This window comes from Haliaeetus leucocephalus, unplaced genomic scaffold (genome assembly GCF_000737465.1).
Source record: "Haliaeetus leucocephalus isolate CR32 unplaced genomic scaffold, Haliaeetus_leucocephalus-4.0 Scaffold730, whole genome shotgun sequence".
NCBI classification, from domain to species: Eukaryota; Metazoa; Chordata; class Aves; order Accipitriformes; family Accipitridae; genus Haliaeetus; species Haliaeetus leucocephalus.
Window position 1 is genome coordinate 3,447,998 of NW_010973166.1, and position 26,064 is coordinate 3,474,061.

General features: G+C 40.9%; 2 protein-coding genes across 3 annotated transcripts in view; one reads left to right on the plus strand and one right to left on the minus strand.

The window, feature by feature from the left end:
* Window positions 1-1,090: 1,090 nt before the first annotated feature.
* On the minus strand, window positions 1,091-24,617 carry TRMT1L (tRNA methyltransferase 1 homolog (S. cerevisiae)-like). Its single transcript, XM_010580693.1, has 16 exons — window positions 24,497-24,617; window positions 19,616-19,768; window positions 18,331-18,441; window positions 16,325-16,438; window positions 15,225-15,289; window positions 14,567-14,696; window positions 11,417-11,540; window positions 9,704-9,783; window positions 8,387-8,633; window positions 7,255-7,467; window positions 5,787-5,977; window positions 4,361-4,439; window positions 2,807-2,973; window positions 2,070-2,129; window positions 1,522-1,648; window positions 1,091-1,406 (listed from the first exon to the last, which is right to left on the minus strand). The coding sequence occupies exons 1-16, from the start codon at window positions 24,615-24,617 to the stop codon at window positions 1,091-1,093; spliced, it is 2,298 nt and encodes a 765-aa protein (XP_010578995.1).
* Window positions 24,618-24,900: 283 nt separating this feature from the next.
* Window positions 24,901-26,064, plus strand: part of SWT1 (SWT1 RNA endoribonuclease homolog (S. cerevisiae)) — a 40,161-nt gene continuing 38,997 nt past the window's right edge. For both annotated transcript variants that reach the window (XM_010580694.1, XM_010580696.1), the window contains exons 1-2: window positions 24,901-25,092; window positions 25,945-26,019. In XM_010580694.1, the coding sequence (XP_010578996.1) occupies window positions 25,954-26,019 (66 nt within the window). In that variant the 5' untranslated portion in view covers window positions 24,901-25,092; window positions 25,945-25,953. The remainder of the gene's footprint in view (window positions 25,093-25,944; window positions 26,020-26,064) is intronic.

Here is a 26,064-nt window from a genome sequence, read left to right on the forward strand (position 1 = left end):
TTGGCGCTCAATGAGAGAGAAGCAACACTCTTACTGTAAAGTTTCAGATATGGATAAGTAAGAACAACAACCCCTCACACTGGGGGCCAGGTTGAACACCAAACCTGTGAAAAACTGGAATGACTAGTTCAATTGTGATCATTGTTCCCAATTCAAGTGAAATATACGGAAGTATCTATCTGAACAAAGTCTGGGGCAAAGAAAGGACAAAGTCAAGCTTATTTGGCTGGAATGCTGCCATATATTTAAGGAAACCAGAACCAACACACAGCATCTTTGCTCGTTCACAGAAGAGATCTTTTTAACAGCTAAGATTGTATTATTGACAAACTCGTAGCAAAACTTCACTTAGAACTTCAACTTGTGGTGCCTTGTCGCTGTACCTTTTTGCAGTACACAACCAAATGTAATCTCTGAACAAACAACTACCTAGGGTGACTAACACAATTCACTAAAGTTTGGTTATAAACTGAAGTTTCAGTAACAGTCTTGCAACCATTCCTTTCCGTTCTCACTCATGTTAGGTCCTTGCTTGTAGGCAGAACTATGAAAACAGAACTGAATGCCAAATTACACGTGCAATCTGGAGTTAGAAGTGCACCGAGTTAGGACTTTCTGGCTTGCTTAAACTCGGATCACATTTTATCCTGTGATATTTTATCATCTTAACATGACCTCCCTCTGAACTGTAACCAGTCAGGTTTTAGGAATGATTTAGTTTAGGAATATTCCGTTTCATATTAACCTGATGTTCAAAAATGCTTAAGACTTTTGGCCCCATCCACAATTCTGTGCTAGGAATAAGGCTTAAACAAAGACTCGGGAGCAGCCACAGTGCCTCAGTGTGAAAGTGGATGTGACTGTAAAAGCAAGTAACTGTCTCCGAAACCTTCCCACAGTAACAGTACCTTGACCATGCACGCTGTGATCAGGGGTAAGTTCTGCTACATAATTCTAAAACATCTTTCCAAATTAAAATAGCAGGCAATTCAAGTTTTCAAAATCCAGTTTAGTAAAAAGTACTGGCTTACTTGAACAGGGTGTGCTTGCAAGATTGCAATATCCTGATCTACTAACAAAAGGATTTGCATTAATCAGCTCCACAGTGAGTAGGGTAGTCTTTTGTGAACATGGCGGGAGCAACTCCAGATTTATCGTCTTCCAGAAACTCGGCATCTTCTGCCTTGCTGTCTGCAGCAGCCTGAACCTGTTCTCCTGCCTTGACATCTTCAGGAAGATGGACAGGGCCTTCTGCCTGCCCCCCAAGGTATGTGGGAGTGCTGTACTTCATAAGAATAGTCTTAAACTGTGCCAAGGGCGCATTCGTGCGAACTCCCATAGGATCAAAGTGGGTTCTGCTTACTCTGTATCCAGCTTCAGAAAGATAGTTTAAGAACTTATTTAACCTGAAAAAAGCCCCAGACATTTAAAAAGGAGTTAATGCTAATAAGGCCGATTCAATGTAAGTTATGTATCAGTTGTCATAGTAATCTAAGACTGGAACTTAAATGAAAACCTTACTTTGGCATGTTCATTCCTTTAATACTGTGTCTGTGGATATTGTAGTAAAATGCAGGATGCTCAGCACTGTTCTCAGATTTTTGTCGCTTGGCTGCATTTCGAATCACTTCATCGCTTTTTCTTTTTCCTGGACCACAAAAAATGCCAGTGAAACCAGTTGAGTATTCAGTGAGGCCACGAAAATTGCCAGTGAAGCCAAAGACAGTACATACAAAAAAAAGCCACACAGCAACTACAGTTTTGTGTCTGCTTTTATAACCTAATATTTTGCAGAGTTAAAATCTAGCCTGAATTTTATTAACATGCCATTTTCAGTAATAAAAAGTGAAATCAATAAGGCTTCATGGAGTATTTAGCGTTCTGATTTTACCAGTGAATACAATTCTGGATGAAGGTAAAGTAAAATCAGTAGTCGGTGGGAAAATAAATCCTGACTACCAATATTGTTAAATATAAAAAAAATACATGAACACTAGGTTGGCTTAGCCATCACTTAAACTATAGTTTACTTTGAAACTGCTAGAGTGACACCAAAATGATCAACTTACCATGTACCAAGCAGGATTCTGCAGTAGTATTTGGTGTTTTAATATATACGCCACACTCTTCTAGAATACAATTAAAAGTCAAAATTAATTCTACTGTAAGACAGTAAAATGGCAAAATGCCTTGGTTAAATAAACAGAAAGAAAGAATACCACATTCTGGCCTAAAGAAGGAAATGTAGTAAGCAGCATACATATGTGTAACTTTTACTTACAAACTCAGTAACTTGTGTTTAGAGGACATATTCAAAATACAATTTCACTTAACAGTGGAACAGCATTCCCGTACAGAAAGCCATTTGTTTTGGCACACTGATTTGCAATCCCTGTGGGGTTGGCAGAGCATGACAGCTGCAGCCCTCTCTTCCTAACAGCACATGCTCTCAGGCTGGGATTGGGGTACACCAAAGAACTACCAGATGCTTCGTATTTCCATCTCCTTCAAGGAACGTGCTGGATTTCATGGCAGTCACCCTGCCTGCATTATCTTCAGTTGGTTTAGGACCTGTCATACCGATTAAAGATGTCTAAATCCAGCACTCTGCCTCTGACAGCCCCTACTCTTTTTGCAGCACCAAAGACCATCTGACAAAAGCTGACAAGTCCCACACTGCATTCCAAGCAACAAACATTTTCTTGACCTTTTAATGAATACACTGCTGTTAGTAGTCAAAGAGCAATATCTCTCTAAATCACCACAAAGCCAGTCCTTTTTGTGAACTGTCTGCCATTTTTCTTACCTTGTTTGTTCTCATCATAAAGACTATGGATAGAAAAATGTTTTAAAGTTGTACAGTCTGCTTCACAAACTAACGTCTTCAAAAGTGGCTGAGCTTCATCCAAACCATACTGGACAGCCTCAAACAGCATTCTTCTGAGGAATCCAGTGTTAAAGAGGGCTCCTGACCTATGACATACAAGACAAGTGAAAAGTTAAGACTTCTTAATGAAAGCAAAAAAGTTGCTCTAAAAATCTCTTGCCCAAATTGATCAGCAACTGTATTACCGCAATGTGCTGCATCAGGCTGACTGTGTTCTTAACTTAGCAATATTGAATTGCTTTGTTTCCAGTGACAGTAACATTGGTCTTGTGTTAAAAAAATCAAGATCTCAACAATGGTAATTTTATTTCCACCACTGACTTGCCCTACTATGTTCAGAAAGTTATTTAACCCTGTTGTGGTTTAACCCCAGCCAGCAACTGAGCACCACACAGCCGCTCACTCCCCGCCCCCCCCCCCCCAGTGGGATGGGGGAGAAAATCAGGAAAACAAGTAAAACTCATGGGTTGAAATAAGAACAGTTTAATAGAACAGAAAAGAAACTAATAATGATAGCACTAATAAAATGACAACAGTAATAATAAGAGGATTAGAATATATAAATGATGCACAATGCAATTCCTCACCACCCACTGACTGACACCCAGTTAGTCCCCGAGCGGTGATCCCCCCGCCCCCAGTTTATATACTAGATGTGACGTCACATGGTATGGAATATCCCTTTGGCCACTTTGGGTCAGCTGTCCTGGCTGTGTCCCCTCCCAACTTCTTGTGCCCCTCCAGCTTTCTCGCTAGCTGGGCATGAGAAGCTGAAAAACCCTTGACTTTAGACTAAACACTACTTAGCAACAACTGAAAACATCAGTGTTATCAACATTCTTCTCATACCTAACTCAAAACCACAGCACTGTACCAGCTACTAGGAAGACAATCAACTCTATCCCAGCAGAAACCGGGACAAACCCCCAGAAGAAAGGTACTGTCAATTGTCAACCATTTCTAACACTGCTTTGAAAAAGCTTAAACAGAAGTCTTAAAAGACTTAACAAAAGGATTTATTCTTGTTTCTCACAAGAGAAAATTTTAAGTATTAGTTATCAAGCAGTGTATTATTTACTACCACCAGCACATGTAAGGATTTACTAAATAAATTCTCCACAAGTATCAAGTAATAAACTGTTGCTTAATATTTGGCAACTAGAGGAACACACAGCCAGGTTCTCCTGTGTAGGACATATTATGTAAGTTGCACTGAATCTGAAGTTTAAAGCAAATTTCTTATTATTTATTAACTGGTTTGAAGTCTATGATAACAAAAGCAAAAACTGAATACCCTACTAAATTCAAATCAATTCAGTGTTTCCTGGATTCATCCTGATTGCTATAGCACCTTTTGTAGTGCTAAAATATCCAGAAGACTTGCATTTTTATTGTGTGACGGAACAGCTGACCTCCGGAGGTTCTTCCAACCCAAATTAATTCTCCAGTTCTGGTACTGTGTTCCGTACTTACCAGAGTGGACCAAGAACTACTGCTGTCTTCCCAGGCATACTGCCATGACAATCACAAGGGAGCTGCTGATAAGGGTTTTCTACAACAGAAAAACAGGATTTAAGTTGTTTTGGAATAGTCAGCAATGCCTACTTTACTGGAGAGAGATGACATAGACAGAAGTAGTAGCTTACTTCAGTGGAGGTAGTTGGAAGGGCAAGCAACAGCAGAAATGTGACACCGTTCTCAATTCTGCCAAGTAGTAGTGCTTATGAGAATTTAATGATTGGTGACTTGATCTTTAATCATTGTTAAAGCATTGAAGGAAAAAAAAACAACTAAAAAGCCACATAATTCCTATGCTTCTTGGCAGAATTCAAGTAACAAGGAAATTGTTAGCCTTCCTACACTTATATAAGTAGCTGTCCAGGTTAACAGTAAATAACAAAAAATTTTTCAGAGATCAGCCAATTACATCTACAAAATATAGCCCACCTACAAGTTTCCTAAGCTGTAAGTCAGCTCGCTTGCAAGTAAGGCATTAAGTAAACAATTCATTTACTAATTAAGATCTCTACCGTAACACTGTACTCATCAGTTACTCACTTCTGTTCTTAAAACTTGTATCTAAGGTTTTTTAATCTTTTTAAACAAGCTCATTGCATGCTCCTGCACCTGACTTTGAGCAGGGTAGTCAAAGACACCACCAGTTAGTAGTTAGATATCCAAGAATCGGTAACTTTGAAACAAGGTTTTTCCTTTTATATTCATTCAAACTACCATCTGGCCTCTTCGCTTAATTTTTGTCTCCTACCTCTGCTAACTCATGTATAGAGACAGCCCACAAACAGTCAACTTTTAACCTAGAGGCTGCCTTCATTTACCACCAAGTGTTAGATGAATTACAGGAATGTTGCATACCTTTCCTACCACACCTGCTGACATACTTCCATAAGGCATGGATACTGCCCAAGGCCAGGCAGAATACACCCTCATCTGATGGCAAAGTGATACTGCTTAGTCCACTACATTTTGAGGTAACTGAAATGAACAGTAGGAAAGCAATCTGACACTGAAATCTATCAAGCTGCCACTGTATGGAGGAACTGAATGGTAGCCAAGACTGCCCCACTTTTCATGCCCTTCACTGAAAAGACAGATCCATAGGCATATCAGGCATCCTGGCAGCTTCAGCAGCTACAGCTAGTTGGAATATGTCCTGTCTAGAAACAAATCCAGTACATTTACAGCAAAATCCATACAGACAACTAATCTAGCCCACTACCAGAAAGCATGGTACCTTCTCCACCTCATACAATACACTTGTTACATTAAAGGGAATTATTACTTTACTAAAGGGATGTAGATACAAACAAGGCCTAAACAAATACAAAATGGAGAAACAGGAATCGGACCTTCTAGAAAGTACAAAGGAAAAGCCATTTACCTTCTACCATATTACCCTCTTTCTGAAAAATTCTCTCTTCGCACCATTGGCAATGGATGAGGTATCTTATTTTCTTTGCTGAATCATCCGCAGGGGATGGCCCCCTTAAAACTCTGACCACTACTAGAACAAAATGTTCTAGAGCTACTGCAAGTAAAACTTCAATGCCTTTGTTACAGCGAGCTGCAGCTCTATGAAGGAAGAACAAACACAAAACCACATTGTACTGAAATCAGCAGACTAAGATTGCCATGGACACCTGAACCTTCTGGAAGATTCTTGAGCTCATCCACTTTCTAGAAAAGAGATACTAAAGATCCAAGAAAGTAATCAGGAGAAAGTGTTGTTTCTCAGGTGCCTAGTTTTGTCTACTGCCTGTAAAGCTATGCAAATCTTGTTTTACTTCTTTTTATCACATCTAGAAATATTGGTCTGTCACCTGCATCATCTTTCTATCCCAAAACCTACCTATTGCCAGGATATTGCAACAAAAAATATAAACAAACTAAATGAAAATCCAAGAAAGCAGAAATGTAGAGGGACACACGTGATGGTAAATCATTGAATGTTGACTAATAAGGACTGTGGGAAGGTAAGTGAGCAGTTCCTGAATATAAGCTTTGAGAAGGAAGAAGAAATCTTTAGGGAGTTGGAGCATGTAAGCCAGAACACAACTAAAACTTTGCTTGAGCAGCATGTCTGTATCTGAGAATATTCTGCAATGAGCAACTTCACATATGCAGGGTGAAAAAGAAGTAAAATCTAAACATATTCAGGTCAGTATTTGCGCTCTGGCATTCTGAAAGACCTCTGTGCACCTAATTTTCCTCCCAGTCTTTCCCAAGCAGTTAGTTGTCCCATCCTCTTGCCTGTACCTTTTTTCCCCCTAATTAGGGACCAGGTTTTATGTCTTCATTTATTTAACAGACTGAATTTACTGAGAGTATCTACACGCAAATGAATAATTTCACAAGTTAGTAATTACGTGTATCTTTTTAAGCTCGAGCACAAGGATCTGAAGTGAACATCAGTTTCTACTGAAGCAAGTCTAACTGTAATGCTTAGCTAGAAGCCATTCAAGCAGCTTCATTAATATTGACAGAGTCCTATGCAGCACTAAAATGACAAAATTGACAGAGGAATAAAAGAGTTTGCAGATAGGAAAGTCTGGGTATTGCTTTTTCTATTACTGTCTCTCCCCAGCACCAAGAAAACTCCCCACCATCCCAAACTCCTACCCTATTTATGCATTTTCACTTTGCCCAGTCTTTTAGTTTAAAATTTACATTATCCCATAGCAGCACACATAAAATATGAAACAATAATTTTGTATCAAGTAGTCTGGCTTTTAGAATTAGGGAATTCTGCAAACTGAACATGTACAACCTACAGCAGCAGTCTCAAGTTTTTTATTGCTAATGATTTTCTAGTCCTTTTTTTACCATAATTTGAGCTGATTTAGCAGTACCTTGTCACAGCAGCAATTACTATTCTGGCTGCCAGTTCCTTGTAGTACTCAGTTCTGACAATATTACATCCGTAATGACGCAGGGCAACGTGTTGAGCCTTTGCATACAGAGAACTGATGTCTGTGGACGTGAGTGACACAATTCCAAGATTTCTCACATTTCTAAAGGCAGAATCCAGATAATTCACAGAAGTTCCGAAGGGATCCAAATGGCTGAAGAGAAAGGAAATACCACTGAGTATCTATAAATGCTCAAGAGTTTAGCTTCAAACTGAGGAAAACACCATTTTATAATCTTCACCTATGGTCATATTTAAAACAAAAGGGGAAACGGGACTAAAATTTACAGCACACCTCTCATGAATTACTGTGGAATACTTGCAAGAGCCAGGGAAGCACTGTGCTGGAAAATACACATCACCACAAAGCCAGCAAGTACTTTTTTTTGCATCCTGACTGACTTATTCAAGTTATAAGAATATTGGCCTGATGCTTACCTTCCTCCTTAAAACAAAGGGAAACTTCTAAAAACAAAAATATCTTCAAATGTATGCATTCCAGTTTACGTACTAAATAATTAGCCTAATTTTCAACCTGAATACCTGCTGCTTAGATCTGGATGTTAATCAATAAAAAAAAAATCTGATCACTTATTTTGACGTCTGTATAGGTTTAGAATGTACGCATCTATAAACCCAACTTGGAAGAATTAGCTTACTTTAATTGAAAATTAATATGCTGCAAAATCAATTAAAACAAGAGGTGCAATAAAGTCCTACACAACAAGATGCAAAGGTATGAATTTTAAACTAATTAAAAGTTTTAAGAAGAAAACCAAAAAGACTGATTTGACATTTCTCTATCAAAAGTTTGGCTTAAAATTTTCATATACATTTGTAGTCCATTCTGGATGTCAGAAGGGCTTAATATTTTTCCAGCGATCTCTAAAACATTTAACATTAAAGTCTGTTCCCACACCATTTCTGGGACAACAGAATTACATTTAAAATACCAAGTGACTGTTGGTTATTTCTTTCATTCCAACTTCCCCCAATAATCATATACTGGGAGACAGGGTGGGGTGTGTCATTATCAAACTAGAAAATTATTAACAGAAACATTCAACACTTACATAAAATCAAATGATCTCAAATGCATTATAACATTGGCATCCATTTTTGTCACCTCAATGGTGTCACTATTTTCTCCTCCATCTCCCATAGCTTCATCATAGTCTTGTTCCTTAGTGTGCAGTTTCACCTTCATTTTGTTTAAATGGCAGTTTTCCTGAATCATTGTCACAGAATTTTCATTACAATCATTAATTGTAACCTTCACAGAACTTCTGAGATGCTTTGCCCATTGTAATCCCATTATACCTAAGGAAAGACAGAATTGTAACTCCGTGACAGAATAAGGAGTTGGTTTCCAAGTTGCTGAACTCGCTAAGAAAAAAATTCATCCTTTTAAATGCTTATAATACAGAAGTATGTGTGATGCAAATTTTGTCACGTTCCTGCAAAAACGTGTTGGTGACCTTCTGCCTCAGCACAGAGTGACAATGGGCTATGTAAAGGAACAGTCTGCTTGTCACCTTCTTATATGATAACTGGGGCCATAGACCAAAAGATTTTTCTAGCAGGCTGGACCCCCAATCTGCAGGAAAGCCCCTTGGCTTGTTCAACACTCCAGTGTAGCAGACAGACTCCTGTGACAAACCACCGTAAAACATAAACTTGAGAATAGGTATTGCGAAGATTTTTAGGCTCCCTCCAAGTGTTTATTGCTGACTTCTGTAGTAAAGTCTATGGCTACATTGTAGAAATGAGGACAGGATGCACTTGTGAAGTCTGGCCAAGTTCAGAATGGTGATAAATTCATTATAAAGAATTTTAATGCAAAATATTAAGCAGTTACTGCTGTTCTCAACTACAACCTTAAGTTTGCAGTAGCTGGCTGATAATGAGGCAGCAATCCAGATCTCTTCAGATTTTTGTTCCAAATGGTTAATAGACATTGATATAACTACATTTAGTTCATGATCAGAATTTTTTTACTCAATTAAGAGATGATTCTGATAAAGAAGCTTGGATTCATCACCATTTTTAAACTCCAGGTTGATTTTACAGCTGAATTCCACAGCCTCTTGTGACTAAAAGAGATCTGTGACTTGGATGCAAGTTTAGGAAGATGCCATTTCATGGACATTAAGGCAACTGATTGTAAAGGAGACCACTAAACTTTAGTATTATTTACAGTCTCTTCAAAAAGCCTAACACCAGGCTCTTGATGGCTGGTTTTTTTATATGGAAGCTAATGACTCCCTGCCTAAGGAAGAAAATTATTGTGTACCTCACGTTATTTTTCAATATGCGTTGTCAGTTACAATTGATTTCTGCATCTTCATACTATTGGGTATTAGCCAAAAGATTAAAGATATTGACTTTACCAGTGGCACCGAAAGCATCCAAACATTCTATCGGTTTACGTTCCTCAGCTAGAACAGCTAGTGCGCAGAATATCAATTGCCTTGAAAATAAAAAAGAATGGTCATAGTAAGTAAGTTGATAAAATATTTTTCCTTCCTTTTCCTTATTTATTTCCCTTGAACATAATACTAGAACATTTAAGCTAAACTCTACCTTTTACACAGAAGAATTGTAAATCAAAAACCTCAGCTATCTTTAAAAGTTTAATTCTACAGCAGGATATTTATAAGGCAAGATCCTGAATCAACTTACTGGAAGAAGTGGCTAGCATTCAAAAGTAAATAGTGTTTTTCTTACTATCCTAGCACAATCTGGTACTACCCTACTAATGGCTCTGTGTTTAAAAAGATGTCAGAAGTTACTGTAGAGCAATGAAATTCCACTCTGTTGAGGAACAGGCCTTGTTCTTTTAGACATGGCCATAACCTTAGTTGCAGTGGCCTTCTTCAGAGGCATGCCTTAGCGTTCACAGATGGATGAGTGTCCTGGTTTCAGCTGGGATAGAGTTGATTGTCTTCCTGGTAGCTGGTATGGTGCTGTTTTTGAGTTCAGTATGTGAAGAATGTTGGTAACACTGAGGTTTTCAGTTGTTGCTAAGTAGTGTTTAGTCTAAAGTCAAGGGTTTTCCAGCTTCTCATGCCCAGCCAGCAGGAAGGCTGGAGGGGCACAAGAAGTTGGGAGGGGGGACAGCCAGGACAGCTGACCCAAAGTGGCCAAAGGGATATTCCACACCATGTGATGTCATGCCCAGTATATAAACTGGGGGGAGTGGGGGGATCACTGCTCGGGGACTAACGGGGCCTTGGTCAGCAGGTGGTGAGCAATTGCATTGTGCATCACTTGTATATTCCAATCCTTTTATTTTACTATTGTCATTTTATTAGTCATTATCATTATTAGTTTCTTCTTTTCTGTTCTATTAAACTGCTCTTATCTCAACCCATGTGTTTTACTTCTTTTCCTGATTTTCTCCCCCATTCCACTGGGTGGTGGGGGGAAGTGAGTGAGTGGCTGCGAGGTGCTTAGTTGCTGGCTGGGGTTAAACCATGACACTGAGCTAACTTTAAACCCGGAAGCTCAAATACTAACAGCACTGAGAACATGAGGGGTCAGCACGGGCTGAAGCGCAGTCTCATGCATTGGTGTCAATGCTTGCTCCTTTAAGTTGTCGTGCAGACACCATTCATGACTCTCCTTAAAAAAAGACCATGTTTGTTCCTTCATTGTTTTAAATGCAATAACGAGAAGACACTTGAGAGAATCTGAGTCCCAAGAGAAAAAGGCCTAGAATATGAAAACTGTGAATTACAGGTATGCTGCTGTTCAGTTAGAGGAGAGAGAGCACTGACTATGCATAGTATCTTGTGGAGATTCACAGAAAACCATTTTAAGTGTATACAATGAAGTTAGTTTCCAAGTGTGCTCCTTTCAAATCCTGTTCTCCACAAACTACTCATTACAGAAAAATACTTAATTGCTTCAGAAATGACAGTATTTCCCATAGTGTTCTTGGGTTTAAATATTATTTGTCAAGATGAGTGTTCTGATGGAAAACTATTTCTCCCACCCTCTGAACAGAAGTTTCACAGGGTCTGATTTTCAAAACGTGAGAGTATTTTTCACTACAAACTCACCACCCCTCTGGCGCATCCTCCTACTCCCTGTTCTCTTACCTGTTGAGTTTCATTTTAGGATTAAAATAGGAATCTGTTTTCTGAGGTGTGGAGTAGTTGGGAAGAACCTGAACATCTGTGGCCGACTCTTTCAGCACTTCATGAGAAGACTTGGGAGCAGGAACTAAAAGAAAGTAATTGCAGGGGAAGGAAAGAGTTAGTGAGAATTGAAATTAACGTTAGCACGTTTGATAAATTAAACTGAAAATTTGCTTCCATATAGCAAGAAGTCTGGGTTATGCTGTAATCCAACTAGCACATGGATCAGTTAACAAGTATGTGGGGGAAAAAAAAAGCAGGCAACAATTTATCTTCTAGTCCTAACAGTGGCAGATAAGGATCAAGCTCTACCACAATTTTCATCCCATAAAGTACCACATTTGTTTCTCAGTTGCACTCCTATTTATCCACTCAAATTTAAGGAAGCAAGCCCCTGAGCCTGACACTTAGCACATTTGTTTCACGTATTTGAACATAATATATTGCTAATCAATTAAAACCCTATTAACATAGTCCTGAATGTATATAATGAACTGCAAAAATCCTCAAAATCCTGGATCTAATCTCTGTTAAGTTATCAAACAGCTTCATGAAATGTGTATAGACAGTACAAGCATGGGGACGACTTCAGCACTTAAGCTTTTTATAAAGTAGTCTGTGGCAAAACAAGCTTTCTGATTTGACATGCTGTCATTCCTGAGCAATTTATCCCCAGTCTAACAGTAGCAAAATTTACCCAGGAGCAACCAGAAAAAATCTGTTAGCTATCAAGTTGATACCTTTCAGTGCTCAGCCTGGCTATCTCTCAGTGCTTTCAAATACACAGACTACGTATCTGTGAACAGCTCTACCACGCACTCCACGTTCATAGCCCCCAAGTGTTGCTAAAGCACCTAAAAAACATGAAATACCTGACCTCTGGATTTCTCCTCTCCCTGTGAGGAAAAATAGCCAGATGCATTTTGTTAAAAAAATGACAAATGGGCCATACTTTACTTACAGCTCTGAAGAGAACAATACAGAGATTAATGTATTTCACAACACAAACTCTATTTAAGTTAAAGGTATGGAATATGCTAATATCGCTTCTCAGACATGCAAACTGATGCCCGAACACTAACCTACTATTCCTAAACCACATATTGGTAACAGAAAGAAGGGTGATCCTCATAGCTCCCAGGATCATCTTTACTATATTGTATCTAGATAAAAACCAGACTTCTACACAGAGACAGTGTCTTGGTTTTGGCTGGGATAGAGTTGATTTCTGTCTAGTAGCTGGTATAGTGTTATGTTTGGGATTTAGGATGACAAGAATGTTGACAACACACTGATGTTTTCAGTTGTTGCTAAATAGTGTTTTGTCCTGGTTTCAGCTGGGATAGAGTTGATTGTCTTCCTGGGAGCTGGTATGGTGCTGTTTTTGAGTTCAATATGTGAAGAATGTTGGCAACACTGAGGTTTTCAGTTGTTGCTAAGTAGTGTTTAGTCTAAAGTCAAGGGTTTTCCAGCTTCTCATGCCCAGCCAGCAGGAAGGCTGGAGGGGCACAAGAAGTTGGGAGGGGGGACAGCCAGGACAGCTGACCCAAAGTGGCCAAAGGGATATTCCACACCATGTGATGTCATGCCCAGTATATAAACTGGGGGGAGTGGGGGGATCACTGCTCGGGGACTAACGGGGCCTTGGTCAGCAGGTGGTGAGCAATTGCATTGTGCATCACTTGTATATTCCAATCCTTTTATTTTACTATTGTCATTTTATTAGTGTTACCATTATCATTATTAGTTTCTTCTTTTCTGTTCTATTAAACTGCTCTTATCTCAACCCATGTGTTTTACTTCTTTTCCTGATTTTCTCCCCCATTCCACTGGGTGGTGGGGGGAAGTTGAGTGGCTGTGAGGAGCTTAGTTGCTGGCTGGGGTTAAACCACAACATGTTTATGCTAAGTCAAGGATTTTTCAGCTCCTCATGCCCAGCCAGCAAGAAGGCTGGAGGGGCACACGAAGCTGGGAGGGGACACAGTCAGGGCAGCTGACCCAAACTGGCATTCCATATCATGGGACGTCATGCCCAGTATATAAACTGGGGGGAGTTGGCCTGGGGGGATTGCTGCTTGTGAACTAACTGGGCATCAGTCAGCAAGTGCTGAGCAATTGCATTGTGCATCACTTGTTTTGTATATTCCAATCCTTTTATTATTACTATTGTCATTTTATTATTGTTACTGTTATCATTATTAGTTTCTTCCTTTCTGTTCTATTAAACTGTTCTTATCTCAACCCACAAGTTTTACTTTTTTTCTGATTATCTCCCCGATACCAGTGGGTGGGTGGGTGGGAAGCGAGTGAGTGGCTGTGTGGTGCTTAGTTGCTGGCTGGGGTTAAACCACGACACAGAGAAAAAGCAATCAGACTACTTTTCAACAGTTACAGTCTGGGCTGTAGCAAAAACCCCTCAGTTTTTACATACCAGCTAATCGATTATGTGCTTTTTACTTAACTGCTGTAGAGAACAGACAACTTGCAAAAATAAAGGAAATAAAATTAATTTTCAAAATTTAGCATTCTAGTTATTTAGAAAGTTTTCAATTTAGTTTATCCAAGTTTAGAAACAAAAGTCTAATTCCGGAGAAAGTCAGGTAGGATTGTAATTTACCAAAGAAGTATTGACACCTCTATCACAACTCTTCAGGACTGAAAAAAAACATCATCTTGATTTGTGAACCCATGCTGATGCATTTTGAATAAAAAGCAAAGGATTTTTATATTGCAGAAGGATTTACTCCAGACTGTTTTAAGAAGAAAGACGGCAAAATACAGAGGCATGAAATGCTCTGTACAGATTTTGTTTTATGGATGCCATGTCCCCCATTCTTTTGGAGACACAGAAGCCTGTATTTACAACATTAAATTAATTGTAAAGGGAGTATTATTTATCAATAAGAACAGAGTAACTGGTCAATGCAGAGACTAAATCAGAACACTGCTACACCTTTGAGGGAAAAAAAACAGTTCTGAAATAAGGGCAGATTTCTCATTAGTAAAGCTAAATCTGTTTCAGAATTTTTCCCATGTCTCTCACCCACATATCATAGTTATTGCATATGCTACATAGTATAAAAAGATTAAATGTTTTATGTAAGAACCTACTTGTAATAAACCTTGATTCAGTTTCTCCTTTATTCACATGACGATTAATATGACCTATCATGTCAGTTCTTCGTGTGATAGTTGCTGAACAGATGATACAATGGTAATGGGCTCCCATCTTTGAAAATGTCTGTAAAATATGCATAGTTTCAGAATACATAATCATGGTTAAAGTAGAACTATACCTGAACACAGGCATATGAAGAAGTCATCTGTCTGCTACCTCTAACGCATACAAAATATTTTGAATCTACAGCCACAGGGACTGTAAATAATCATACCCACAGAGCCAGCACAGCACAGCTATCCTGCCACAGCACCACAACCAGTTAAACTCTACCAATACTCTATACACTCAGCACACAGGGAAGGAACTGAGAAGCATCCATCCATCACCTGGCCTAATGAACCCTTCATCTCTTCCACATAAAGCTGCTGTTTACTCCAGTGTGACAGTGTTTTATACAATCCAGGCAGCTACCCGCCAAAATAACAGAGAGATACATCTACTTATATTCTGGACCAATAAGCTTTTGGTATCCCACCCCGAATAGCAAGACATATTTTGTGACTAAAGCAGATCACAAAAGTTCCCCTAAATCACCCATTTCCCCCACCTGGTAGGGTAACAAATATTTCTGTGATTCAGCATTTTTACCTGGTCTCCAATGAGGTTTGGTTTTACTGGATGACAAGGTAAGTGACAGATGCACATTCTGTACCCTGGAACACAAATTCTTGTCACATCACAGTACAGTAAGTAAACAGAATATATATGTCCTGTATCACATGGTCTCATTTAAGATTCCCAAATATTGCCGCAAGACAGCAATAAGAGAACATCACCAATTATTTGGTACATTCACCCCCTGCACAGGGAAATTTATCAGCTAATTATACATTTTAAATTTTAAAATGCACAAAAATTACATACAGGCAATTCATTTTAATAAGTCTGTTAGCATCCTACAAAGCTACGTTCAGGCTATACAGTATATAATTTTCAAAAGTACTTGTGAGTATTTTACAAAAGTATTGTTACCTGGCTAAAAGACTTGTGTGAAGACTCCTATAAAACTTATGTTCCACAGTTTAAAGAAAAACAAAAACAAGACACCTGCTAATGCATGCAAAACCAGAACTCCAGTCAGATAATTTTTAATTTAACTTTAATCTTGTCCATCTTCTAATTAGTCATTTTATTTCCCACAAACCCATACACCTAGTTCTTTAAAAGACACATACTGCTCACTTTCTTTTCCTTCTTTAACTTCTTGTAGGGATTTTAATGCATCTTACAAGCAGATAACAAGAGTCTGTTAAAAAACAGATAAGGCTACTAAATATTGATACTAAATAAATACTTTAAATATCTATCTGAAACCATGGAATCTTTATGAGCCAAAAATGACTGCGCACACTTGTGCATGTCTGATTATTAACAATATTACCAAAACTTTTATTAAAGTAATTTTCATGATATATGTATTTTAAATTTTACAGTAATTTTCATCACATGCCAAGCAATTGCTTTTTTCTAAGTGAGAAAATGCACAACCGTAACTATTTTGGCATGTAGAAGAAAACAGAGCTATTTTACATCGCAGGTCAAAATTCATTAGGTCAAAATATAGTTCTAATTCAGAGCTGGTAACAAGATGCTTAAGTCAAGAGGAATTTAAAAAGATGAAACACAGAACAATGTCCTACATGTCCACAATTTCTTATTGTATTTACTATTCAAATGATTGCCATTACCTTCAAATGCAACAGAAACTTTCCAGTGCAAATTCTGAAGGTGACGATGGAGTTTATGACTATAGCAAGCTTTGAATTTCTCCTCAGGACACAACGGACAAGGCTTCTTTTCATCTGAAAACACAAATAACCATAAAGTACGAGAAACACATGAAATGTAGTTGCCACTCATGTTAATAGAGATGCATGCTAAGAGAAAAAAGAATGGAGGTACTATGAATGGGAGTTAAAAGATAAATTCCCCAGGGTATATTCTATTTCAGGCATACACAAACTGAAAATTTATTGATTGCCTCTTTCTACTCCATAGAATACAGACAAGAACCACTATTACTCTAAAGATCATTAACTTCTACAACCTTTAAGTTTTGTTTTCTAATATTTTTTACTCCAGCAACATGAGGCTAATACAACTTCTGAAGAGTATTGCAGAATTTTGTAGATGAAGGCTACAGACTTGCAATGTTTCAAAAAAACCCCACAAAAACCAACCCAATTGAAGAGGTTAAAACAAATATCTGTCTTTCCTCCTCCTGAATCTTTTAGATAAAACAAGCACCCGGTATCTTTTTAAGCTGCAAAAAAGATAATGTACTCTATATTAAAACAATTTTTCTTCTTGGAAATCCTGCATAAGGGACAAAAAAGCAAAGGCAAGATTATCTGACATCAAAGGTGTTGAAGCACTTGAAGTACTAACCTAAATAAAAACTAGCTATTGGGAGACATACATTGTAGAGCTGTACACAGGAATTAAGCATCAGAATACACATACATCTGCTGCTGGGTCTTAAGACTACTGAATGTCAAACAACCCCCATGCAGAATTTAGCAGAAAAGCTTCTATGTGTTAGAATAGTACAGGATGAATACTGAAACATGCCACACAACACGGGCCATCTGTAATAATAATTATGTATCATAGGCTTGCACAACAGTAAAATTCCTTTTTTTTTATGACTTTTTAATGAGTGGGTTACTATGTCCATGCAGAGTTCCATGCCACTGAAGCCAACAGAGGCACCCTACAGCTCACCAAATAAATCACCAGTGTTCTCTACTGTTGATGAGCCTCTTTTATTGAATTATGATTTACTGAGTATCAAATACACAAGGCGATGGTAATAAATACAAGTCAGTCCATTAAGACACATGGCAGAAAAATGCTACATCCATGGCAGAAGAAAAAAAATTACTATGAGAATAGGCAAGGGAATAATGAGTTTCTTGTCACTACCATGGATTTACATATAACTTGGCTCAGCAACAGCTACAAGTACCAGACTTATGAGATACTTACGATCCATCTCCTCATTAAAAATGGAACAAATGCTCTATATAAGTTTTTGGCATATTTGTTAGTAAAATTAAAGAGTCATAGAGGTAGGTTATTATTTCCATCAGTGGCCACTCTAAAAGATTATTAAGGCACAAGAGCCATATGATACAGAGTCTATGTGGACGCTGATCTTTCTCTTCCATCTGTGAATAAGAACTAGTTTCAGTTGCAAGGGCTGCCACTACCAGCACTAAATACATACATGTAATCAGAGAAAAACTAAAAGTTGTAATAAAACCACTTCAGAGTCTTAAAAGCAATCCTCCAATATACATCTGGATCAGAAATGAATACAGAGCAGGGGAAAAAAAAATTCCAAAATAGAACACACATTTATTTAAACTGATATTTAAACACTGCAAAGACAACAGTTGGGTTCCATGTTTTCATGGCACTTGAAGTAAAATAAAAATAAGACTAAACTGTTGATGTATAGCTAAAATTAACATTTTGCTGATCCATGCACACTGCCAATGTTAGAAATGCTACAATGCAGAGGAAAAAGATGGAAAGGAATCATTAAGACCTTGAATTTACTGAAGGAAGTACAACATCTGATAAGCAAGGCAAGAAATCATAAACCTATTTTTTGTGAAACCCTCAGTCTCCAATCATTATAAATACATGTAGTGTATTAAAAATAAAAACTAAGAAAAAATGTAAATACCTGTAACATGAAGATCTGTGGTCTCAGATACTGCCATGGTAAACTCACCTTCTTTCAGGTCAGCTAGTTTCTCTAGATCAGCAAGATGTCTTTGGATTGAAATATGTTTCTCTGGAAAGCAGAGATATTTAGAAGATAAACATTGTCACTTAAAAAATTGGGTTTAGTTTACTGCTGTTTTTCTATGCATCATTTCAAATCTAACACTATTAGAGAACCACTATAATACCAACTGGAATACCTGTCTGTATCTGTTAACTTCCAAGGTGGAAGGAATGACTGAAAAATTAATCCCTAGAATGGTTCTTTAATAAGATCCAATTATTTCCATATATTTCTACTTGCTTTTTAATGCTGACACACATCAAATCTCTCAAACTGGAAAGACCTTCATTTGAAAAAACAAGCTGCAAAGATTAAGTCACATTCCATTTACTCTTGAATTTACTGCTTGGCATCATTAGTGAATGCAAATTGTGCACAAAGCAGTATAAAAACATCCTAGGAACTGTCTGGCAAAACTAAAATATCAGCTAGAAGTGGACCAATTGTCAATAACAATTATTCACTGTATAACCAGGATATATTAAAATTCTACCACCTTCCCCCTCACCCCCTTAAGAGGCTGTTTAACCTTGAAATTTACCTCCTGATTTTTCAACTTATCAGTCAATGGGAGCAGAGGAGAATTTGCTAAAAACAAGAGAATTAGCTTATCCAATAAATGACCTTTACTGGTTTCAGCACACAGAACATCCCAGTATACAGTTACACTGATTCTGTAGCGATTTTAAACCTTTGTGATGTTTTTACAAGGTTAGTCTTCAGGTTTTCTTATGTAAAACAAAGATGGTAATTGATCAATGTGCTCAAGATACAGAGGAGAGTTTTAAAGCTAGGGTTAAAAGCAATTCCTAGCTTTTAGTTTCTGCACTTAGACACAACAGATTTTCTCTGCTCTCTGTGGTACTTCTAGCATCAGAGCCTGATGTAGCTCATACCTCACCTAACCTTGATTTCTTTTCTGTCACTGTGTATGTGCAAATTTCCACAGTGATTTATAGAAATGTTAGTAAGGGGAAAATGGCATCTCTTTTAAAGAGATTTCCAAAGCCTTAGGAAAATATTTTGTTCAGATGCATGGGAAGAAGTATCCACACCTATCGGATGTATGGAAAATGAGATTTCACACATTCCTTTTAGCTTTCTTCCCCACTATATCTACTTTTTCTCTTCCTTTCCTCAAGCACACAACACAAATATCCATAAGAGTTTATTAGCAAACCTCTTGGATAATCAGATGATACATCCAAAATGTTGCTATCAGATTCCCTTGTGGATTCTTCCTCTGTTCCTTTTCCTTCAGTTTCCAATTCTGACTCAGTAACTTTCACATCCAGGTTGTTGCTTTTCTCTTTTCCAGGGACAACCACACCATCTTAACAAAATCAAACAAACAAAAAAACCCAGTAAAAGTGTTGTTGATACAACCAAATTATACAAAGAGATTAATTTGTTTCCAATAATTTGGTGCTTCTAATAGGCAAAAATTACTACAAGTGTGAAGGACAAAATAAACGTATAAACAGTATGTTTAGAGATTATCACTCATCCTTGGAAACCACCGTGAAATAATGCCATCCTGGACAGGCACAACTGTTTGCCCATCTGTATCATCAGATGTTTAAAGTTAAAAAAATAATATTTACATGTTACTTTCTGGGAAAATGCAGTGCTATCAAGTCAAAGCAGGCAAGGAAGAGTCCAAATACTCATAACAATATACTAGCAGCTAAAAAAATTTGGAAACCAAAGTTTAGAACTTGTATTGGGTTTGTGTGGCAAGGTTTTGGTAGCGGGGGAGGGGGGTTACAGGGGTGGCTTCTGTGAGAAGATGCTAGAAGCTTCCCCTATGTCTAACAGAGCCAATGCCAGCCACCTCTAAGATGGACCCGCTGCCAGCCAAGGCAGAGCCCATCAGCGATAGCACCTCTGTGATAACAGATTTAGGAAGGGAAAAAAGTTGTGGTGGGCACAGAAACTGCAGCTGGAGAGAGGAGTGAGAACATGTAAGAGAAACAACCCTGCAGACACCAAGGTCAGTGCAGAAGGAGGAGAAGGAGGTGCTCTAGGCGCCAGAGCAGAGATTCCCCTGCAGCCTGTGGAGGACCCCACGCTGGAGCAGGTGGATGCCCAAAGGAGGCTGTGACCCCGTGGGAAGCCCACGCTGGAGCAGGGTCCTGGCAGGACCTGCAGATCTGTGGAGAGAGGAGCCCACGGAGCAGGTTTTCTGGCAGGACTTGTAACCCCATGGGGGACCCATGCTGGAGCAGTGTGGTCCTGAAGGACTGCATGCTGTGGAAGGGACCCACGCTGGAGCAGTTCGTGAAGAACTGCAGCCCGTGGGAAGGACCCAAGTTGGAGAAGTTCGTGGAGAACTGTCTCTTGTGGGAGGGACCTCACGACGGAGCAGGGGAAGAGTGTGATGAATCCTGCCCCTGAGGAGGATGAAGTGGCAGAGATAACGCGTGATGAACTGACCGTAAACCCCATTCCCTGTCCCCCTGTGCTGCTGGCGGGGGGGGGTGGGTAGTTAGAGAATCTGGGAGTGAAGCTGGGCCTGGGAAGAAGGGAGGAGTGGAGGGAAGGTGTTCTGAGATTTGGTTTTATTTCTCATTACCCTACTCTGGTTGACTGACAATATATTTAAGTTTATTTTCCCCAAGCTGAGTCTGTTTTGCCCATGACTGTAATTAGTGAGTGATCTCTCCTGTCCTTATCTCAACCCATGAGCCCTTTGTTTGTATTTTCTCTCCCCTGTCCAGCTGAGGAGGGGGGAGTGATAGAGTGGCTTTGGTGGGCACCTGGCGTCCAGCCAGGGTCAACTCACCACAGAACTGTTCATAACTAGTTGAACAATGTGAAAAAAGGAGGGGAGTAAGGAAGGAATTTGCTATCATCAGGGGCCATGATGAGTGTTAAGTGCTGGTGCCATCATCATTTGCAAATGAATAACTTCTCTGAGGTAGGCCTACTCAAGAATTTCAAAAAGTACTTAGGAGGCTGAGTGATTGGGCAATAAAATGACAAAAAACAGTCAAGTAGTGGACTTAGGGGAAAAAACCCTGATTTTTATTTCACATATGAATGCATGGACTCTGAGCGGAGCATCACCAGTCAGGACTACTACCTTGCAATTTTAAAATACAGTTTTGACAAAAGGAAGAGGTATAAATCCTAAGAAGTGGTGGATCCCTCTCCCCACCAACTGACATTAGGAACTGCTAGGACAGGATGCAGAAAGCCATGCTCAGCCTGCATACTGAAGGGTATTGCCCCTGACCCCCAAGCTTCAAAGGGACAGGTAGAACTAGGAAAGTTTCAAAAAAGGCTGACACTTAACAAAGCTATGGCATTGTTTCTTAGCTATTCAGAAGCAACAGAGCAGGCTATGACTTTTCAGCCTGGATAGGACAGATATCTGTAAGATCATGAGATGCAGAGAGAGATCACACAAGTAAACCACTGTCTATTCCAACACAAAAACTGGGATGCACCACATGGAGGTATCAGCTGAAAATTCAGAGCAGAAGAATGTTCTCTACATGACCTACTGCTAATGCTGCAGACCTCCCTGCCACAGGCTGCTGCAGATGCTGCAAGTCTATGACTGCCAGTCTACAAGTGCCAAAGTGAGTATTTTATGGAAGAGAAATCCACTATAGGATTTTAAATATAAAACCACGACCTTTGGCTCAAGAAAATAAGGAGTAACAAACCGGTTTGTGTTTGAAGATATTTCTGGAGCATGCATTAATGTATGGCTGCTCTGTTCTGCTAGTCTTCCCTAACCATCTACTCCTGGCCACTAGTGAAGACAGAATAAGGGCTGGAAGGATCTTATAGCAGTTCTTACGATTCCCCTGGGGTTTTCTGTTTGTTTGCTTTTAAACACTGCAGTTGGATATAAATCTTTGCTATTATTAAAAAAAAAAAACAAAAACAGAAAGAGGAATACCTCAAGACAAGGGTTAGAGAAATTGTTCAGAAAGGCAGAAGCACAGAGTAAAATTATTCTGCCTACCTTAAAATATATCAAGACCAGCACTGCTACTCAGAGAGCACTGCTGTATTTCTCACAGATCTATTGTTAAGCTGACAGCTTACCTGAGACAGACTTGTATTTCCTGCCTACTTCTCAATTAAGAAGTTGCAAGATGCCTGGTGATAGTTTCTATATGCTTTATTAATAGAAAGACAGCAAGAAAATGAAGTAAAAGGATTTGTGGTAAGAAATCTGTAAGAACAATGACTTATTATGACTACCGGTGCTGAGAAAAACTGGAAACAGTTAGAAAAATGCTTAGTGAGAGCATAGGAGTGACCAAAGTCCACCACAGTTGGACTGTCTGCATCTTCAGAGCAAGTGTATAGGTTAAAATGGTTGAAAAATAGAGTATGCATATATGTACATACAGTTTGTATATATATCCATGAAGAAAGGTAAACTTGCACACTAAATGATTAAGAAAAGCAGGCTGCGACCGAAGAAAGATTGCACGATTTTTAAAACGCCTGTCCAGAACCACTGACTATGCACAAACATAATAATGCATCAAAAAGCCTACACTATACTTTTTTTTATTAGAAGAATCAGTTCACTTCAACTGTAAGACTGCAGTAGCAAATGACTGGCATCAATGCCACATTTGGTGCAGCTGGAAAACTGGCACAACCAGTTTAAACAGATTTGGCAGAAAATACTGAGGAGAAAACGTTTGGGGAAGAGACGGCATGGCACACATTGCATCCCCATCTGTGGTGGTGCAGACCCCCTTGGTTCACATTGCCAGCACTGGGTTCTTGTTTTGGCTACAAGTGCAGCAAGGTGGGACAATCTGGTACTTTCTTCTCCTGGTTATGGTACAGCAAGTTAGGACTACCAGGCACTCCCTAACTGTTCCTGAACCTCCTGCTGCCTGGATTGTGGCACACCCTGGAAGGTGGCAGAATTACGAGACAAGAATTGTGGCCAGAATAGAAATATACTGACCAAAGTCATCATCTCGCGATCCTGAGACCCTTCGAGCTCTGCGGCGTTGCAGCAGGCTGTGACGCCTCTCAGGAGATTTCGCGAGGATTTCAAAGAGTAGATTTTGCGAGGATTTCAAAGATCATCCACGGATAGATGTCGATGAAGGAGAATAGCAAGTAATTTAATTCACTACAATTAGATTTCACGAAGTTTCAAAGATCACTTAGTACCAATAATTCACTACAATTGCAAAGAGAGAAAAATCTTCATCACAGGTTAACCTCTATATCTGTGTGTGTGATTCGATTTAGGAAACTCTGTAGTGTGGATTATAGCACATCTTATTAAATCACTCAGGTAACCGGCTGATGATTAAGTATTGTTAAAAATCATATAACCTAATCTTGTGATTTACCGCAACAGTGCTGACAAATCTTAAACTGGTGCTGCCTCAAAGCTGCGCGGGATCCCAAACCCCTCACTCTCGACAATCTGGCGGAGCTGGCAGGATCCTACATCAGGACCCGCGCCGCCATCCCACCTCCCGCAGGCCCTGGTTTGTAACGCCACCTTCGGGAGCAGAGTTCGAAATAATCATAAAAGATGATCGCCCACACCACCACATAAACCTCATTAGATTTAAAGGGAGGAAAAGCTCGCGGTTTCGCTCTTTCAAAGCTCCCCGAGCACGGAGGGAAGCGCCGAGGCTCAGCCCCCGGGCCGGGCCGCCGCGGGGAGCACGTGTGGCCTCACCGCCCGCCCCGCACCGGCCCCATTCTACTCAAAGTCAGTAAAACGGGGAAAAACGGGCTTCGTTCACCTCACAGGGGTTTCATGGCGCAGGTGGAGGAAGAAAGGAGACGGCACGAGTGCGGCTCCAGGCGCCCAGCTATAAACTCAACCCCCCACCGGGGTTCTCTCAAGGCTCCTCTCCCTCCCGCGCCTCCGCATGGCGCCCGCCTTTCCTCAGCACCCCCCGGGCACGGCACGGCGCGGCACGGCGGGGCGGCGCACACCCGGGAAGTGGGGCAGCGGCCGGGCGCCGCGCCGCTCCTCTCAGAGGGGGACGGAGGGCCCGGCTCCCACCGCACCGCCCGCTCACGCTCCCCCCCCGCCCAGCCCAGCCCTCACTGAGCGCTGCTGTCTCGCCGCCGCCTTCGGGGTTCTCCTCATCGTCGTCCTCCCGCTCCGGCTGCCTCCGCTCGGGGGACAGCCGCGCCAGCGAGGCCTCCGCAGCCTCCTCCGCTGCCATCTTCTCCAGGGACAGCCCGGCAGTGGGCGAAGGCAGGAGAGCCGAGGTAGAGGGACGTGCCGCCCTACCCACACGCCTCTTATTTGGGAGCGGGGCGGCGCTGAGGGGAAGGTGGGCGGGGAGGCACAGCGGCGGCCCGGCACGTACGGCGGTGGGAGGAGGCGGGCTCGCACAGCCTACACTTCCCAGAGCGCCTCGGGGCTCCGGCTCCCGGGGGCCCGGGCCTTGCCCAGCGCGCCCCGCGGCGGGGAGGGGCTGGGGCAGGGGCAGGGGCAGCGGCAGCGGCGCGCCCGGAGGCGAGCAGCGCGGAGGGCTGTGGCTGACAAGGAAGTCCCCGGCCCCAGAGCGGGGCCGTGCTCGGGTTACCCCGAGGCCCCTCCGCCAGCACCATCCTCCCGAGGCCGCCCGGCGCAACGGGGTGGAGGGGTGCGGAGCCGCTGCCCGCCTCGGCTTCGACTTCGACTTCTACGGGAGGGTGCGTCCCAGCTGGCGGGCTGTGAGGCGGGGCCGCCCCTGTGCCCTGCTGCCGGGGAGGGGACGGGAGGGGAAGGGAAGGGTGCTGGCCGCAGCTGGGTGGGGTGGGGGAGGCCGGCTGGCTGGCTTGTCCTGTGGAGGGCCGCGGGGGCTCTCCCTGTACCTCACGCCTGGGGTCGCGGGCAGGAGGCTGCCGCCCCTTGGGTCGTGGCGGAGCAGCAGCTCTTCCTTCAGTCACTTCAACCCGCCCACGTTGAAGGCTGTCTTAGAGAGCCGTGTGTTTACTTAGTCCTCCCTGCTCTATGGCTGAGCTACTTCTGGGGCTTATCTCTTTAGGTAGTTGACCTGTACTCTGGAAATTCATCTCTAAAGCTCTGGGAGATTCTAGTGGAGGTCTCTTGTAGCCCTTTTAAACCTCTTCTTGGTCGCAGCAGGCTGGCAGGACTAGTTTGCGTAGAGGGTGGTGTAGCTGTTGGGAGATGTCACGACATTACGTCCACCCCAGGGGAAGGGGGGGCGAGGCCCAAGGCGGGAGTTACACGGTTGGAACTGATTTAAAACTTCACGGTTGTATGACTAAACGTTAAAGCGTGTTCATCTCTATTAGTCTGGTATGTTTGCTGGTACAAAATATGCGTCTCTGGAGCAGAACGTAAAGTAATTGCTATCGGTTTTTTTCTGTGACGTTCTTTTAGTAGTGAGATGTGAATAATTAGCCCTGTTGAAATCTGCTGTGACTCTGTAAAGAGAAGAGTATTAGAGTATTTTTTCTCTACGCAGTTAAATTTATTTTTTATACCAGCTAGAAATAACAACTTGAAATAAATAATAATGGCAACACTGTTTTTCTTAGGATTTGAAGATGTCTAGAAAGAAACTGAAGAAAATAACTGAAAAGGAAGACTGTTTGGATGGCCAAGATGACAAAGTAGGAACAGCTGTATTGTTACTATTATCATTATTTTAATTCAAA

Excerpts from the sequence above, each read along its gene's own strand:
- TRMT1L (XM_010580693.1), bottom strand. The coding sequence starts at position 24,617 with ATGGCAGCGGAGGAGGCTGCGGAGGCCTCGCTGGCGCGGCTGTCCCCC. Across the intron at positions 5,978-7,254 it reads GTAATTGCTGCTGTGACAAG|AGCTGCAGCTCGCTGTAACA; the intron begins GTACTGCTAAAT and ends CTTCCTTCATAG. Across the intron at positions 1,649-2,069 it reads AGAATCCTGCTTGGTACATG|GAAAAAGAAAAAGCGATGAA; the intron begins GTAAGTTGATCA and ends TTTGTGGTCCAG.